Source organism: Hyperolius riggenbachi, chromosome 3 (genome assembly GCF_040937935.1).
Source record: "Hyperolius riggenbachi isolate aHypRig1 chromosome 3, aHypRig1.pri, whole genome shotgun sequence".
NCBI lineage: Eukaryota > Metazoa > Chordata > Amphibia > Anura > Hyperoliidae > Hyperolius > Hyperolius riggenbachi.
In genome coordinates this window covers 200498359-200516269 of record NC_090648.1, presented here as the reverse complement: position 1 = coordinate 200516269, position 17911 = coordinate 200498359, and the positions used below count along the sequence as shown (strand labels likewise).

The 17911-nt window shown below is 45.2% G+C and overlaps 1 protein-coding gene across 1 annotated transcript in view; it reads left to right on the top strand.

Annotated features, from left to right (window-relative positions):
* Positions 1-17911, top strand: part of LRRC49 (leucine rich repeat containing 49) — a 168296-nt gene that overhangs the window by 40415 nt on the left and 109970 nt on the right. Inside the window, exon 8 of the mRNA XM_068272533.1 lies at positions 8076-8219. Coding sequence (XP_068128634.1) covers positions 8076-8219 — 144 coding nt within the window. The remainder of the gene's footprint in view (positions 1-8075; positions 8220-17911) is intronic.

The window sequence follows — 17911 nt, the reverse complement described above, 5'->3', positions numbered from 1 at the left end:
CCCCCCAGGTAGTGCCTAACCCTAAGACCCCCCCCAGGTGGTGCCTAACCCTAAGACCCCCCCCAGGTGGTGCCTAACCCTAAGACCCCTCCAGGTGGTGCCTAACCCTAAGACCCCCCCAGATGGTGCCTAACCCTAAGACCACCCCAGGTGGTGCCTAACCTTAAGACCCCCCCAGGTGGTGCCTAACCCTAAGAGCCTACCCAGGTGGTGCCTAACCCTAAGACCCCTCCAGGTGGTGCCTAACCCTAAGACCCCCCCAGATGGTGCCTAACCCTAAGACCACCCCAGGTGGTGCCTAACCTTAAGACCCCCCCAGTTGGTGCCCAACCCTAAGACCCCCCCCCCCCCCAGGTGGTGCCTAACCCTAAGACCCCCCCCCCCCAGGTGGTGCCTAGCCCTAAGACCCCCTGAGGTGGTGCCTAACCCTAAGACCCCCCCCCCAGGTGGTGCCTAACCCTAAGACCCCCCCCAGGTGGTGCCTAACCCTAAGACTCCCCTGTTGGTGCCTAACCCTAAGACTCCCCTGTTGGTGCCTAACCCTAAGACTCCCCTGTTGGTGCCTAACCCTAAGACCCCCCTGGTGGTGCCTAACCTTAAAACCCCCCTGGTGGTGCCTAACCTTAAGACCCCTCCCAGGTGGTGCCTAACCCTAAGACCCCCCCCTGGTGGGGCCTAACCCTAAGACCCTCCCCAGGTGGGGCCTAACCCGAAAACCCCCCAAGTGGTACCTAACCCTAAGACCACCCTGGTGGTGCCTAACCTTAAGACCCCCCCCAGGTGGTGCCTAACCCTAAGACCCTCCCCCTAGGTAGTGCCTAACCCTAAGACCCCCCCCCTAGGTGGTGCCTAACCCTAAGACTCGCCCCCCTAGGTGGTGCCTAACCCTAAGACTTCCCTGGTGGTGCCCAACCTTAAGACCCAGCCCCCCCCCCTGGTGGTGCCTTACCCTAAGACCCCCCCAGGTGGTGCCTAACCCTAAGACTCCCCTGGTGGTGCCTAACCCTATGACCCCCCCCCCCAGGTGGTGCCTAACCCTAAGACTCCCCTTGTGGTGCCTAACCCTAAGGCTCCCCTTGTGGTACCTAACCCTAAGACCCCCGCTTGTAATGCCTAACCCCACCTGCACCCCCGAATCAAAAATCTCAGGTATAAAAGGGTGCCCTTTTGTAGCAAAATCAAAAACCTTGTAGCCAAATAAAAAATATGGGCTACAAAGGGGCGCCTTTTTGTAGCAGAATCAAAAACCTTGTAGCCGGATAAAAATATGGGCTATAAAGGGGCGCCCTTTTGTAGCAGAATCAAAATCCTTGTAGCCGAATAAAAAATATGGGCTACAGTAGGGAACCCTTTTTGTAGCTGAATAAAAAATATGGGCTACAAAGAGGCACCCTACTGTGGCCGAAAACCACCCCAGGTGGTGCCTAACCCTAAGACCCCCCCCAGGTGGTGCCTAACCCTAAGACCCCCCCCCCAGGTGGTGCCTAACTCTAAGACCCCCCCCCCAGGTGGTGCCTAACCCTAAGACCCCCCCCCCCCAGGTGGTGCCTAACCCTAAGACCCCCCCCAGGTGGTGCCTAACCCTAAGACCCCCCCCAGGTGGTGCCTAACCCTAAAACCCCCCCCAGGTGATGCCTAACCCTAAGACCCCCCCCCCAGGTAGTGCCTAACCCTAAGACCCCCCCCAGGTGGTGCCTAACCCTAAGACCCCCCCCAGGTGGTGCCTAACCCTAAGACCCCCCCCCCAGGTGGTACCTAACCCTAAGACCCCCCCCCAGGTGGTGACTAACCCTAAGACGCCCCCCTAGGTGGTGCCTAGCCCTAAGACGCCCCCCTAGGTGGTGCCTAGCCCTAAGACTCCCCTGTTGGTGCCTAACCCTAAGACTCCCCTGGTGGTGCCTAACCTTAAGACCCCCCTGGTGGTGCCTTACCCTAAGACCCCTCCCAGGTGGTGCCTAACCCTAAGACCCCCCCAGGTGGTGCCTCACCCGAAAACCCCCCAGGTGGTGCCTAACCCTAAGACCCCCCCCAGGTGGTGCCTAACCCTAAGACCCCCCCAGGTGGTGCCTAACCCTAAGACCCTCCCCCTAGGTAGTGCCTAACCCTAAGACCCCCCCCAGGTGGTGCCTAACCCTAAGACTCCCCCCTAGGTGGTGCCTAACCCTAAGACTCCCCTGTTGGTGCCTAACCCCAAGACTCCCCTGTTGGTGCCTAACCTTAAGACCTCCCTGGTGGTGCCTTACCCTAAGACCCCTCCCAGGTGGTGCCTAATCCTAAGACTCTTCTAGTGGTGCCTAACCCTAAGACCCCCCTGGTGGTGCCTAACCCTAAGACCCCCCCCAGGTGGTGCCTAACCCTAAGACTCCCCTTGTGGTGCCTAACCCTAAAACTCCCCTTGTGGTGCCTAACCCTAAGACTCCCCTTGTGGTACCTAACCCTAAGACCCCCCCCCGCTTGTGATGCCTAACCCCACCTGCACCTCCGAATCAAAAATTTCAGGTATAAAAGGGTGCCCTTTTGTAGCAGAATCAAAAACCTTGTAGCCGGATAAAAATATGGGCTACAAAGGGGCGCCCTTTTGTAGCAGAATCAAAATCCTTGTAGCCGAATAAAAAATATGGGTTACAGTAGGGAACCCTTTTTGTAGCTGAATAAAAAATATGGGCTACAAAGGGGCACCCTACTGTGGCCGAAAACCTCGTAGCCGAATAAAAACTATGGACTACAAAGGGGCGCACTACTGTAGCCAAAAACCCTGCAGCTGAATAAAAAATATGGGCTACAAAGGGGTGCCCTACTGTACCTGAAAGTAGCCAAATAAAATATGGGCTACCAAGAGGCGCCCGCTTGTAGCCTATATCAAAACTCAGGTGCCCTTTTCACCATCTTACAGCCCATATTTGCAGAAATAACATTGATGTCTATGGAGGCGCCCTTTTCATACAGGCAGCTCATGCGCCCTTTTCAACCGATCCCAGGATAGTACCATATATCACAGTAGATAGCCTACTTTTTTACACCCAAATTTGGGGTGTAAAATGGTGTGTGTAGAGCGGGGGGGGGGGGGGGGGGGGGGGGGGGCGATGGAGCTTGGCTTATCCACAGGTGAGATATAATATTCCAGTTTATTGGTACCAACATCTTCCACATACCACCTCAGCCGTGGTTAAGTGCCAGGTTACACTGGAAGACAGGACCAATCAGGAAGAATGCATTGCAATGTTCATAGGAATGGGAGAAGCCTCAATTAGTTGTAATATACATTAGAGATCTTAAAAAATACTGTATGACTGGTACAGGCTTCTAGCTTGATTAACCACTTCACCTCCAAGAGGTTTCCCCCTTTAAAACCAGAGCAATAGCACTCCTTCCATTAATTCGCCTAGAACTTTATTACTACTTATCACTACAAAACAATCTATATCTTGAGTTTTCTTTGGATAGCCATACACAGACCAAGTATGAAAGCAAGTTAGGATGTTAAACGATCACTATCACGAAAATAGTAATAAAATACATGGAAACACATTCAAATAAGAAGTACATTTCTTCCAGAGTAAAATGAGCCATAAATTACTTTTTTCCTATGTTGCTGTCACTTACAGTAGGTAGTACAAATCTGACAGAACCGTACCCTTGGGGGGTTCTCAATGTTTTCTTTATTTTCAAAAGCACTTCACGAACGGGGGCTGCTCTGTCCAACTGCCAGAATAGTGTAAAGCAAGCAGGGAGGCTGGCCAGCATCTTTGTATAAATTGTTTTCAGTGAATGTCTTTATCAAAAATAAAGGCCATGCTGAGAATCCCCCATGAAGTGATGGTCTAGCTCAAAACCTGTCAGTTCTGTCAGATTTCTACTACCTGCTGTAAGTGACAGCAACATAGGAGAAAAGTAATTTATGGCTCATTTTACTCTGGGAGAAATGTACTTCTTATTTGAATGTGTTTACATGTATTTTCAATGTTACTATTTTAGTGATAGTGGTCCTTTAACACCCTAACTTGCTTTCATACTTTTGTCTGTGTATGGCTATCCAAATGTCAGGATGAACAGGACAATTCATAGGCATCCTTTCAATAAAGTATTTGGCTGCTAGTGTAAAGACTTTCTTCCTGTTCTCATTTTACACAGAAATCTAGATATACAGTATATGTCCAGTTATCAGATATATGATAGTTATAATAATAATAATCCTAACATTTGCTCCTATTGGACTCAAAGCGCTCAAGAGCCGCAGCCACTAAGCTCAAGGGGCCACTCTGCAGTGTTAGGAAGTCTTGCCCAAGGACTTCTTACTGAATAGGTACTGACCCTAGACAGGATTCACACCTTGGTCTCCCATGTCAAAGGCAGAGCCCTTAAAGTGTACCAGAGATGTTCTAAAAAGAAGTTTTGATACTCACCCGCGGCTTCCTCCAGCAGCTTAAAGTGTGTGAGTCCCTTGCCGTCGTCCCGAGGGCTGCAGTTCAGCCGCGATCAGCCCCGGTAACTGGCTCAGTCGGGTCCAGTCTTGGTCTTCTGCGCATGTGCGGACCTCCCGCACATGCACGGTAGACCCGGACTGAGGCAACTGATTACGGCTGAACGGCAGACCGCAGTAGTACGGTGTAGGACTCAGACATGTTTATGCTGCTGGAGGAAGCCATGGGTGAGTATCAAATCTTCTTTTTAGAACATCTCTGGTTTACTTTAACCATTACACTATCCAGCCAGTTCAGTTGAATGCTTATGATGTTGTGCATGGTGTATTTACCCCAGCATATGTACCTGGTAACTGACTGGTGATAGCCGATCACTTTAGGGTCCGGCAGTCATAACTTTCCAAGAGAATTGAGGTGTTCTACCTTTCCTTACAGGCAGAGGCCAGGCTCAGGGACTAATTCAGTTACACTAATTACTTGCATTAAAGAGAACCCGAGGTGTGTTTAAAGAATGTTATCTGCATACAGAGGCTGGATCTGCCTATACAGCCCAGCCTCTGTTGCTATCCCAAACCTCACTAAGGTCCCCCTGCACTCTGCAATCCCTCATAAATCACAGCCGTGCTGTAAGGCTGTGTTTACATCTGTAGTGTCAGTCTCAGCTGCTCCCCCGCCTCCTGCATAGCTCCGGTCCCTGCCCCCATCCCTTCTCTCCAATCAGCAGGGAGGGAAGGGATGCAGGCAGGACTGGAGTTCTGCAGGAGGCGGGGAGAGCAGCAGACCGACACTATAGAGATAAACACAGCCAGCTCTGACAAGCTGTTTGTCAGCAGCGTGGCTGTGATTTATGAACGATTGCAGAGTGCAGGGGGACCTTAGGGGGGTTTGGGATAGCAACAGAGGCTGGGCTGTATAGGCAGATCCAGCCTCTGTATGCAGATAATATTCTTCAAACCCACCTCGGGTTCTCTTTAACCTTCCTGGCTGTAAGCCCGAGCTGAGCTCGGGCTATGCCGCCGGAAGGCACCGCTCAGGCCCCGCTGGGCCGATTTGCATAATTTTTTTTTTGCTGCACGCAGCTAGCACTTTGCTAGCTGCGTGCAGTGCCCGATCGCCGCCGCTACTCGCCGATCCGCCGCTATCCTTCGCGCCGCAGCCGCCCCCCCCCCCAGACCCCGTGCGCTGCCTGGCCAATCAGTGCCAGGCAGCTCTATGGGGTGGATCGGAATCCCCTATGACGTCACGACGTCGTTGACGTCGGTGACGTCATCCCGCCCCGTCGCCATGGCGACGGGGGAAGCCCTCCAGGAGATCCCGTTCCTTGAACGGGATCTCCTGATCGCCGATCGCCGGCGGCGATCGGAGGGGCTGGGGGGATGCCGCTGAGCAGCGGCTATCATGTAGCGAGACTTTGTCTCGCTACATGAAAAAAAAAAAAATTTAAAAAAAAAGATTTGCTGCCCCCTGGCGATTTTTTTAGCAAACCGCCAGAAGGGTTAAGGGCTGGCGATAGTTTTAGGGGCTCATTACCACTTCAGTGCTCAGAAGAGATATGGGGTAACTGCTCAGGGAGGATTATCATTAGTTCAGATCTCTAGATCACATGTGTCAAAACTGCAGTCCTTGAGGGCCATGTTTATGCATACATGTAAAAAGGGTGCTGTGAAATTTGGGCATAGGGTGAAGCTGAAAAACGGCTCACCCTGCTGTGGCAAATTTCCCGGCGTTGTTAATGACTATTCCCCCTCCAAGGTACTGTACAGTGGGGGTAAAATGCAATTTGGCTTCCAGCTATTACTGGTGGCTGAATTACACTGTTTTTATGGTAATTTGGGCTCTGTCTTCTGCCTGCGCCCAAATTACTCACTCAGAGCCGCTATAGCCGTAATTCACATTACAGCCTATGGTGGCGCTCAAATGTCCTCACAGCATGGCGCACACATCTTTATGTACTGGTAATGTATGGTAAAGGAGAGTATAAAGTATACCAGTGAGATTATAAGTCAGTGAGCCTACACCATATTTATCCAGCTACAGCTCAAAATGGCTGAAAGAAGTCTAATCAGCAAGGGGCACTGGCCCTGATTCACCAAACCACGGTAAGATTGACCTGCACAGGCAGCGCTCAGAAATTTTGCTAGTACTAAAGCCACGTTAGCGTCTCCCATTAACCTGTTGGTGGCATGCATGTAAATGGGATAACGCGCGCATTGCTGCATTAACGTGTGGCATTACCCCGGCAGCCCACGGCACTCTTACAGCAGTTTTGGTGAATCAGGGCTTCCTCATTCGTTTAGTCTACTCTATGTGACCATATGTACTTCTGCACGCCAGATGTCTATGACAATCATGACTTCTTTCAGCTGTTGTTCATAGCTTCACATATCCTATCTATACATCTTAGCCTCTGCCATCCTCTACTTCTTTTGCCCTCAATTTTTACTAGCATCAATGATTTCTCCAAAGAATCCATCCTTCTCATCATGTGTTCAAAGTATTTAAGACTTAATAGTGGTATCAACCCTTCAAGTGAACACTTATTTCTTTAAGTATTGACTGGTTAAATCTTCTGGCAGTCCAGGGAACTCTCAGTAGCTTTCTCTAAACCCACAATTAAAAAACATCAATTTTTCTACGCATGGCCTTATTTATAGTCCAGCGTTCACAGCCATATGTTACAACTGGCATCAGGGCCACTGTTTCATATACAGTATTTTGCTCCTGCCCCAAAGTCAAAGACTGCTGGACTATGATGAGAAATACCAATAGATTAGTGGTATTGATGTATCTTGGAATCCCTTCATGCTGGTGTTAGCCACAAATGGTCCAGAAATGGAATCAATATTCACAGAAACGTGCGCTATTTATGGCAGCTATGTTGAGCATCTGTAAGGAGTTTATACAGAGCATTGAACACAGAATGAAATTACAGAAACCGTAACTTTACCGTAGACCTTAAAGAAACTTTAACTTAAAGAAATTTTATCAAACTTAAGTAAAGCATCAGGTGTACACGAAGCTACAGCGTAGAAGTGGGTTTATTAGTCAGACCACAAAAACCTAAAGTGAACCTCCTACAGTAGTGTCTCAAAGTAAACATTTTTAGATACCTAGGTAGAGGGAAGCCGTTGGATTGTCCACAGGCTTCCCATGTACGTCTTGACCTCATCACCACTTGCTGTGACCCTCTTTTAGTTTGTGGCTCCACTTCCAGCCTTGTTCAAGTGTGTTTCTACTACGCCTGTGCGTGTATGACGTGCCTGTGTAGTAATATATATCTGGAGTCGGAGGTTTCATAAACTGAGGAGTTGGATGATTTTTGTACCGACTCCACAGCCCTGAAGAGAACATATGTGACAAGCTCTCTTGGATATGTTCAGAGGGTCTGTGTGTGGCAATGGTATGGTTGAGTAGGAGATAGAAAGCCTCTGGACTATCCCTCTACCCATGTATATATCTAACATTAATTTGGGACGCTACAGGTTCACTTTAAGTTTTTGTGGTTTGACTAATAAACAGCATTCTGTGTTGTAGCTTAGTGCACACTTGGTCCTTTACTCGTATATAAAGCTTATGGAGCTGGCAACAGATGGCAGCATTGATGTTTTGTCTCACTACAACATTGATCTTATTTGTTTGATACTGTTTCCTTAGATATCTAAAATTGAGAATATCGACCACCTGGGAGAGTTAAGAGTGTTAAACCTTGCTCGCAATCAGCTAAGTGAAGTGGAAAATCTGAATGGTCTTGACTCACTGACAGAACTTAATCTGAGACACAATAACATCAGTGTTGTGGTAAGAAACGTGTATTTATGAACTGGGTTCCAATGCCCAAATTGAGCACAACCAATGTAATTTCAATTGAAATGAAACTGGCATAACCTAATGTTAAATATTAGTGCTGGCAGGCTACAGTGAGGAAGTGGATAGGAAATAAAATTCACATTTTTCACTGTCAATTATTAATTTGGAGGGTAAGCTGGGGGGGGGGGGGGGGGGGGGGGATTGACATCAAAGGGCCTTTAATGGCACTTTAGGGATGGGAGGAGGGAGTTCAGGTCTGCCAGAGATTCCCGAGGGCAAAGTTAACCTGGATCCCAGGATCCCGTATCATTACTCAGGCTATAAAAGAAATCCACGCAAGCAAAAGAGTATTTCTAAGGGCAGAGACACTCTGCAACATGCTTTTCCGTCCATTTTCATTTCTAAAAACATGTTACCATAGACTTGCTAAATTGCAATTGCGGCTCTTTTGCAACATTTTTTTTATTGTAGAAAATATGTCAAATACAATACATATGCATCACGTACATAACATGCTTTAGTTTGTAGGAACATAGTAAACAGAACATGAAACCAATACAACAATAAACTAGTTGCCATACATAGTACCTTCAGAGGGTTCATGACTCCAGGTATCAGCAGTGCATATAACAGTAGTATTGCTATTAAAAATGAATACATGCGCTCCATCCAGACTTTGATTCACACCTTAGTTTGAATAGAGTTAAGCCATGTGGACCATATTCTATCAAATCTAGGCTCAGCACCACGTCTCTGATACACTGCCCTGCGTAATGGAAGTACCGTACTTGGTTCACAGACCTGATCCACTCAGTACAGGTAGGAACTACAGTAAGAATCCAATTTCTGGTAAGCAGTTTATGGGCTACATGCAGGACTTCCATGGTAAACTGTTTAAGGTATTTGCTATTCAGAGTGTCAGGAAAAATATTCAGGAAACAGACCTCTAGATCACAAGTTATAGGACACCCCATATAGTCATCATGCAGGGCGTTTTGATTATGCGCAGCCACACGGCTGCGCATAGTTTTTTGTACCTAATTTTTTTTTTAAATCATGTAGCTAGCCTAGCGCTAGCTACATGATACCCCCCTCCTTGCCGTATCCCTCCCACCCCTCTGATCGCCGCTGGCGCCTATGCCCGTCAGGAAATCTCGTTCTGAACGGGATTTCCTTGAGGGCTTCCCCGTCGCCATGTCGACGAACGGAATGACATCATCGACGTCGTGACGCCACAGGGACTCCCGATCCACCCCAAAGCGCAGCCTGGCGGCGATTGGCCAGGCTGCACACGGGGTCTGCGGGGGGGCTCTTTCGCGTCGGGTAGCGGCGGATCGGCAGCGGGGATCGGGTAGGACACGCCGCAAGCAAAGTTCTTGCTGCGTGTTTTAAAAAAAAATTATTAAAATCGGCCCAGCAGGGCCTGAGCGGTGGCCTCCGGTGTCTCTGGACGAGCCTAGCTCGTCCAGAACGCTAGGGAGGTTAAGAAATGTTACAATTAGGATCCAATAAGTGTTCACTAAGGGACATGTCCACATCATATGGTGAAACGTGCCCAGTTCAACAAAAGATTTCGGGCAGTTAGGTAAAACACCATGTTTTGAACTTTGCAACCCTAACAGGTGTCAGATATGCACAATGTATGATATAGAGGTACAAGAGTAGATCAGGTGCGTGGGGAGCAACTTTAGCTACTCTACTTAGTGTCTCATCCCATTCATCCTCCGAGATAGGACCAACATCCTGTTCCCAAACCACTCGTTGAGCCTCAGCCTGTTCACTAGCCGTCTCCGGGATAATTGTATATTACAATGCGGAAATCATTTGTTTGGAGGATGAACCTTGAATAATTCCTAATGTGCTAGAATCGGTTAGTTCAGTTAGGAGTGTATCGAATAACACATGCTTAAAGGGACTCTGAAGTGAGTAAAATTATTTAAAATAAACACATGAGGTAGCTGCAAATGAATATTACATACTAACCTCACTGTCAGTTCCTCTCAGAAGCTCACAAAAGCTCACAATTTTCTTCTTACAGTGATTTCTTCCAGCTCTGACAATATTTTGTCAGAACTGAAATATACCAGTTGCTGTCAGTTATGTATCAGCTGCTGTCAGTTACAACTGAATGTGCAAGGTAATGTCCATGTTTCCCTAGGGCTCAAGTGGGTGATATTACAGTTTAACAGTGTGCTGACCAGGAAGCTGTTATGGGGTAATAACTATTTTTAAAATGGAGGACAGAGAATTCTGCTGATCACAGTGGACAAATGGGACGCAGGAGAGGAGAAAGAGATGGAGGAGTACACTACATAGGAGGTAAGTATGACCTGTGTATGGTTATTTTGAATTTTTATTTTCAGTTCAGGTTTAAACTCTTTAAGCTGTAGGTACCTATAGTAGGAAGTGTGGTGTAGGCCAAATTCATTTGCCAACTGTTCAAACGTTTTAATCCTACCATCGTGCAGCAACTGATATAGATAGCTAATACCAGGGGCGTAACAATAGACCTTGCAAGGAATACAGCCGCAGGGGAGCCAGTTCTGCTCCATCAGAGATGGACAGAGTGTGCGCAATAAGCTGAGGCTGGGAGCACTCATCTGTCAGTTTTCTGCACACTGTGTGTGTCTGTATGTGGGAAAAACATGCACATTTATCACAGAAGCTAATGTAATTGATAGAGAAAATACGTGCAGTGCTTCACTGCTGTGCCTTTATCTGCATGGGGAAAACACATTCAAGTGTGCTCTAGCTGATTGAATAACATTGGTTCTCAGTTTACCTGTGCAGAAAGCGACCTGCTGGGGGAGGGGGGGTAGTTGTTTGGTGGGATGGAATCATCCAAAGTTTTGCAGGGGGGGGGGGGGGGGGGTGTCCAGTGCTTTCTAGCTGCGCCCCTGGTCCAAAAATTACAGTCAATCAGCTTTTTGAACTCAGACAGGCACCTTTTTCCTGAAGAGGAACATGTTTCATGGGAGTTTTAATCTTTAGTAAAGTATGGGAATGTTCCCAAGTTAATAGGATTTGTTTCAGGGTAACAGGGAGGTATTGGACCTTGTGGGTACCTTTCTTGCTGTTTAATACATTATATAGAGCGCCATTATACTAACAGGAATCTCAGTGAAAAGAAGCGTCTGTAATGTATTTTTATCATCTTGTAATCCCTCATATAGATGTGAAAGTTGTGCAGCAAGATAATAAGCATAGCAATTTGACAAGGCAATTCCCCCCAAGTTCTTAGGATTTTGTAGTGTAGCCAGGGATAACCTATGTCTTTTATTGGCACAAATAAACTGTGTTGCCTCTTGAGCTGGATAAAGGTGTCAGGCGATAATTACACTGGGGATTGCCAAATGGTATATCGGACTTTGGGAAGTAGGATCATCTTAAATAGATTAGAGCGGCCAGTGTCACTCAATGGCAGTTTTTCCAAGGCACAAAGCTCAGCAGCCACTGTTAGCAGTAAAGGTGTAAAGTTAAGAGCCTCAAAGTCCATAGGAGATGTAGATATAACTATCCCCAAATATTTAAATGAGCTAACCCATTGTAGAGGTGATCTTAACCAGGCTTCAGTAGGGGGAAAGTAATCTACAGAGAAAATATAAGATTTGGTCCAGTTAATCCTGAGACCTGCAAATTGGCCAAATGTAGTAATAGTGGCTAAAACAGCATCCAACAACTCACCCGGATGTTCAAGATATAACTGTAACATCCACGGAAGCAGCGGCTGCGGGTACGCAGGGTGTCTCCGCAGCCGCCTCGCTTCCCTGCTCTGGGACTTCGCCCGTTCCTCTGGCGTCTAGTACGCTGAGGACGGGGTTGTCCATTGCTCATAGGGTTGCTGTATCGCGCGGGCGCGCGCGGAGACAGGACCTTTATGCGGGGAGGAGGCGCGTCAGCTGACCGGCTGGGCAGCTGACGTCAGAGGAGACTCACGGCGCTCAGGATTGGCTGATTGGGGGTGGGTGCGGCCGTGGGGTCCCCTCTGCTTCAAAAGCCTTCAGTCTTCACTCGCAACCTGTCTGCTGTTGCGAATTCCTATGTGTTAGCGCTCAGACCTTAGATAGTATCCGGTGTGCTTTGATCTGGGAGGAAACCAGGGATTTCACACAAGACTAGGATTATTGTATTATTGTATATTTGATATTCTGTTTATGACTCTGGCTATCCTCTGACCATGCTCTAGCTTATCGATTCTGTACTTCTGCCCATCTGACTCTGTTGCTGAACTCTGCCTGATATCTCACTACTCTCTTGCCTGTCGATTTTGTACTCTACCTGCCCGCCTGTTACTGATCCTAGCCTCTCTGACCATTCTACTCACCAGTGAACCCTGTCACTGGTGAAGTGCTCTTTGCTAGTACTCATCAGCTCCTCTGGTGAGATCTAGTCCACTATTCTATTACTGTGTACTATAGTACCCACCAGCTCCTCTGGTCAGGTTTAGCAAAACTATTCAGTTACTGTACCAATAGTGCCCACCAGCTCCTCTGGTGAGGTCTAGTTAAACTATTCAGTTACTGTTGCACCAAGCACTATACACCTTGCTATTCTGCTAACTATACTTGCATTATTGGTGATTCTGCAGATCACCACATAATCAGGTATAGCATCTGTATTATCGGTAATTCTGCAGATCACACATAATCAGACGTCTGTGTTGCTACACCAATCGTTACAATAACAACACAAAACCGCATATAAACTGATTTTATTTTTGCCACAATTTTACCTCAATTTTAATTCAAGTCAATGGGAGTGTGTTTTTAAAATTGCAAAACAGATTGAAAAGCTGTTGAGAGATTGATTGTGGGGCTAGTGGATGTCCTTTGTGTATTTAACTGAATGCTGTGTATAATAATTTTCCATAAAGCTTTATTAAGCTGAGTGCACAGGAGTTCCAGTTTATAATTTATTTTTAATTTTTAAACAATACAATAACCTAGGAAAATTGATCAAATTTAAAAGATCAATAAAACGATGGTGTACGGTGTGGGGCCACCACTAGTAAGTTGGCAGAGATTCTTGTGCCTAGGACCCTGTTTGCTGCTGCGTGTTGGTCAAATTTGTGCTTTCCTTGACCTTGATCCTGTCATCTGAAATGGTCATTAGTCTCCTTGTTTGATTGTAGCAGAATGCCCTGGCTACAATGAATTTGATATATATATATATATATATATATATATATATATATATATATATATATATATTTACATTACATAAATATATAAGAACTGTTTGCTGAAGGATTAAAATTGTTTTTGCCTTGGGGCACACTTTACTTAACTAGGTCTAAATTCAAGTCAGGGTCATTGCTTACATGTAGTGGATTTTATTGAGGTCAGTGGGAGTTGTGTTTATATTCCCTTGAGGTTGTCTTCTGGGATTTTTTTTAATGATGTTCCACAGCATTCTGTGTTGTCATGGTTCTTTCAATAGCTAATCTCAATGATAAGCAAACATGAAGTGTAACTCAGACTTCAAAGAGTAACATGTTATTTGGCAGAGCATGCACATTTTACCTTTATTCCTCGTGTTCTGCACCTCCAGCCTGCGTGCTTCTTATTCAACCTCATTAGAATGTTTTCAGTGCAAACAGCAGGGAAGATGAATCACTCTGTGCACACCTGAAGGTCTACCACATGTATTATACTACTGTATTTGGGAAGAGAAAGTTCCAAACTTCTTCACATATGATTATTATTTTGTACAGTTCAAAGTTTGCATTTGTTTATTTATGCAGCGCTTGATTAAAGAATAAATGAACCATTAACTGCTGCTTGCCTTTTTTTTTTTTGTGGTTACTAAAGCTAAAACAGAATTTGCTTTAAAGCATGTGTGCGAATATAACCCAACATACTTACACACCTCTCCCATAATGGGATGTTTGTTTATCATGTAATTTTCCTAAGATATACAGACTCACAACAGTGTTTCTGTGGTTGCAGGCAGTTAAACACGCGTACATCAAAAAAGGGCGTCGGGAAAAAAGGGCGCGTGGTGTAAACGATAAGCAGTATTATCGTTTATAAAAATATTGTGTAGAATTTCGTTTACAAATAGTGTTTTAAGAATTTATAAATCATTAAATAATGTGTATGAGATCGGCAATTCTTAAAACGTTAATCTTCCCTGTTTCTAAACTGAAACTTATATTTACGTTTGTTAAAAAACCCTCCCTGTACCTATCCCTAACCCCTAGACCCCCTGTTGGTGCCTAAACCTAAGACCCCCCTGGTGGTGCCTAAACCTAAGACCCCCCTGGTGGTGCCTAAACCTAAGACCCCCCTGGTGGTGCCTAAAACTAACCACCCCAAAGCCCTCCCTGTACCTATCCCTAACCCCTAGACCCCCTGGTGGTGCCTAAACCTAAGACCCCCCTGGTGGTGCCTAAACCTAAGACCCCCCCTGTTGGTGCCTAAACTTAAGACCCCCCTGGTGGTGCCTAATCCTAAGACCCCCCTGGTGGTGCCTAAACCTAAGACCCCCTATGGATAATAATGTTTTACAAACATTAATAAATAAAAAATGTAAATAAAAAAATGTAAATAATTTTTTTGGGTGGATAATAATGTTTTAGAAATGATTTAAAAATAGTGATTTAGTATCTTTATAAACGTTATTCGTCACGGGCTCATTTTGTAAAGTTAAATCATCACAAGCACAGTTATAAAACCTTAAAAATCTCTGGGCGCCGTTTGTAAAACGTTAATAATCTCCGGCGCCTTTTTTTCCCTGTTCGGCGCCCATTAAACGATATTTATAATGGGAGTGAATGGGGCGCCCTTTTTGTCCACTTGTCTCATGCGCCCAAATCTCCTGCTTCCGTTAAACACTCAGTGTGTTTTTTATTGGGGGGGGGGGAGGAATTGCAGGAGGAATTTTACAATTTTATACTAGGCAGACATGTTCCATATTGAGTATTCTCTTAAAAATCTAGCCAAACCTATAACACCACTCTTGGGTCAGTTGTCTGTATAAGTACTAGAACTACAGTCCATCCAGATTATTGGTATTCTATCATGACCCCCCTGCACACCAGTAGAAAGAGAAAGAGGGTATCAGATCAGTTGGCTTCTGAACTGTATGCTTGAGAATATATGCAGCATCTCAGTCTGCGCAGGATTTAAATCTCTGAAAAGGAAAATAAAGCCTTGTGTCCTAATCCCCACCCATATAAAGATGCAACACCTTCTGGGCAGTAACTGATGTATATATAAAGTAACTAGAGCTCATTTCTCATTAGGTACTTATCTAGAGATGGGTGAGTTTACAGAAGCAGATCCCAAATACAGTCATAATTCCTTCGGAAACAAATGGACCCGTCATATACTTCATATAAAACATCAAGCAATACATGCACAGTGTATACATTGTGGCGGGGGGGGGGGGGAGCTTTTGTTATATTTTTTATAATGGGGACATGATGGCTGCACCTGATATGGTGAGAAACTACTGTTCTTGTTGTAAGGGAGACATATTGGCTATACTGGTTGTATGAACAAAAATTATGTCTGCACTCTTGTTTTATGGAACTCATTTATTCACTTATATACGGAACACTAAAGCTACACTTGCAACACTTATTATATGAGGGAGATTACGTCAGAACTTGTTATGTAGGGTCATAATAACTACACTTGTTAAAGCGGTATAAAACCCTGACATAATATTCAATAATAACATGTTTTCCTACTTTTTATATGCCATACGGTTATCATATTTGCTTTTGTACATAAGTATTATTCATTTAGAAATTATACATTCCCAAAATACACTTTTTTGGTTTTGCATTTTATTCATAACTGCTTTATTCATCTTCTAACATAAGCAGAAATGCTTTCTGATGCTTTCTGATTGTCTGAATGCCTTCAGGAGAGTCTGCAGAGAAGTGTTTATTTACATTCCTCACTTGATACAATTAAAAACAAGATAACATTATCTCTAGTTCAGATGAGTCCAGCTTTCCTGACAGGGAGCTTCTAAGCCCTGTGTTTAACCCTTTGAATGCTGTTTTAGTAAAAAAAAAAATGCTGGTTGTTTATAATATGCTGTAAATAATCTATTAGAGCAAAGAAGAAATGCTGGGTTTCATTGCGCTTTAACTGTGCGTGTGTCTGTGTTTTGACCGGGGGGGCACTAAGGAGCACCTACAGTAATTACTTGTTAAATTGGGTAATTGACACGGCTGCACTTGTAATGTGGGTAGCATAACATGCCATATTTGTTATATTGAGGTCAGAACGGCTGCATGTTGTATGGGGGATATTATTTCAGTGACCGTGCCACTGCTGCTTTATCTTGCTGTGAGGCCATGATGGGTTGCCTCAGCCAGCCACGCACCACTACTATATCAGTGAGTGCTATTTTATGCTTCCTTGAACTTGCATACTTTTTGTTTACTTGGAGAACTGTGATCCCCACGTAGAGTATCTGCGGACTTCAGCAGAAAGTTATTAAAATGTCTCGGCCCAGCTATAATAAATTCCACTGTCTTATACAATTTGCTAGATAGAAGAGATAGCTGGGTAGATACTAAGGGGGCAGAGATGATGGGAGATAATGGGAGGGTGGTTAGCGCTCTTGCCTTGCTTTCGCTTTGCAATCCCAATTTTGAATCTTGGCCAGGACATTAGATACTTGGATTTTTTATGCTCTCTCTATGTTTGTGTGAGCTTCCCCAGTCATCCCAATCTCCTCCCACATCCCAAAAACATATCGGTAGATTATTTGACCCTATTTTGTGGTCAGAATGTGAATACTGTGAATATAGGAGTGACTTAAGTCTGTGGGCCTTTTGGAGGGACAGCTAGTGACATGATTTATTCGTTGTACACTGTGAAGTGTGCTGCAGAAGATGCCAGAACAATGAGAGGGAGCTCCTGGGAACTGGTGTCCCTCTAGCAAGAGGCCTTAACAGTGATGCGTATAGGCATGGCTTTGTCAAGTAATCACACGTATGTGTACTCCGGCTATGTGTTTAGCAGTTTGGGTTAAGATCTGTTTTAGCTAAAAGTCATAGAACACACTTGATCTTTAATCAAAGATTGAACTATGAATATCTTTTTCAAAATTTTCAGTACTGTTATTGATAGATCTAGGTCATAGCTTCTTGTTTTGTTTTTTTTTTTGTTTTTTTTTTCAAGATTACCATATTCTACTCTAGTGTCCAGAATTATAGCATTTACAAAATATGAGTGTTGAGTCAGTGATTTTAATTATTCATATGCCTATGACGTGCAACATAAAATATTAAACAAGTCTGCTGTAAATGTTCAAGCTATAGATTTAGAGCTAGCAAGTGGTAGACTGTCATCCTAACTGTATTCATCTGGGCAGTTTGTATTATCCGTGATCTCCTATTGTGTTCAGCCAATCCTTCGCCTTGTTAGTATTTGATCAGAGTTCAATTTTTCACTCTGCCAATGATCAGCATCCTTGGCACTATGCAGCAAAAATGCTGATGATGCATGTTGGTTACTGAAAGCTAGGAGCTCTCTCTCTCTCTTTTCATCTCTCTCTTCCCTTACCCCTCCCTCTGCTGATCACCTTGCATGTGCAGAGCTGCTTCTGCAGAACAGATCCTTGCTCAGAAACACTCCCCTGTTCTCCCTACACTCTCCTCAGTAATAGATGCTGCATCAGGACCACCACAATTAGCAGTGTGCTGTATCAGCTGAACA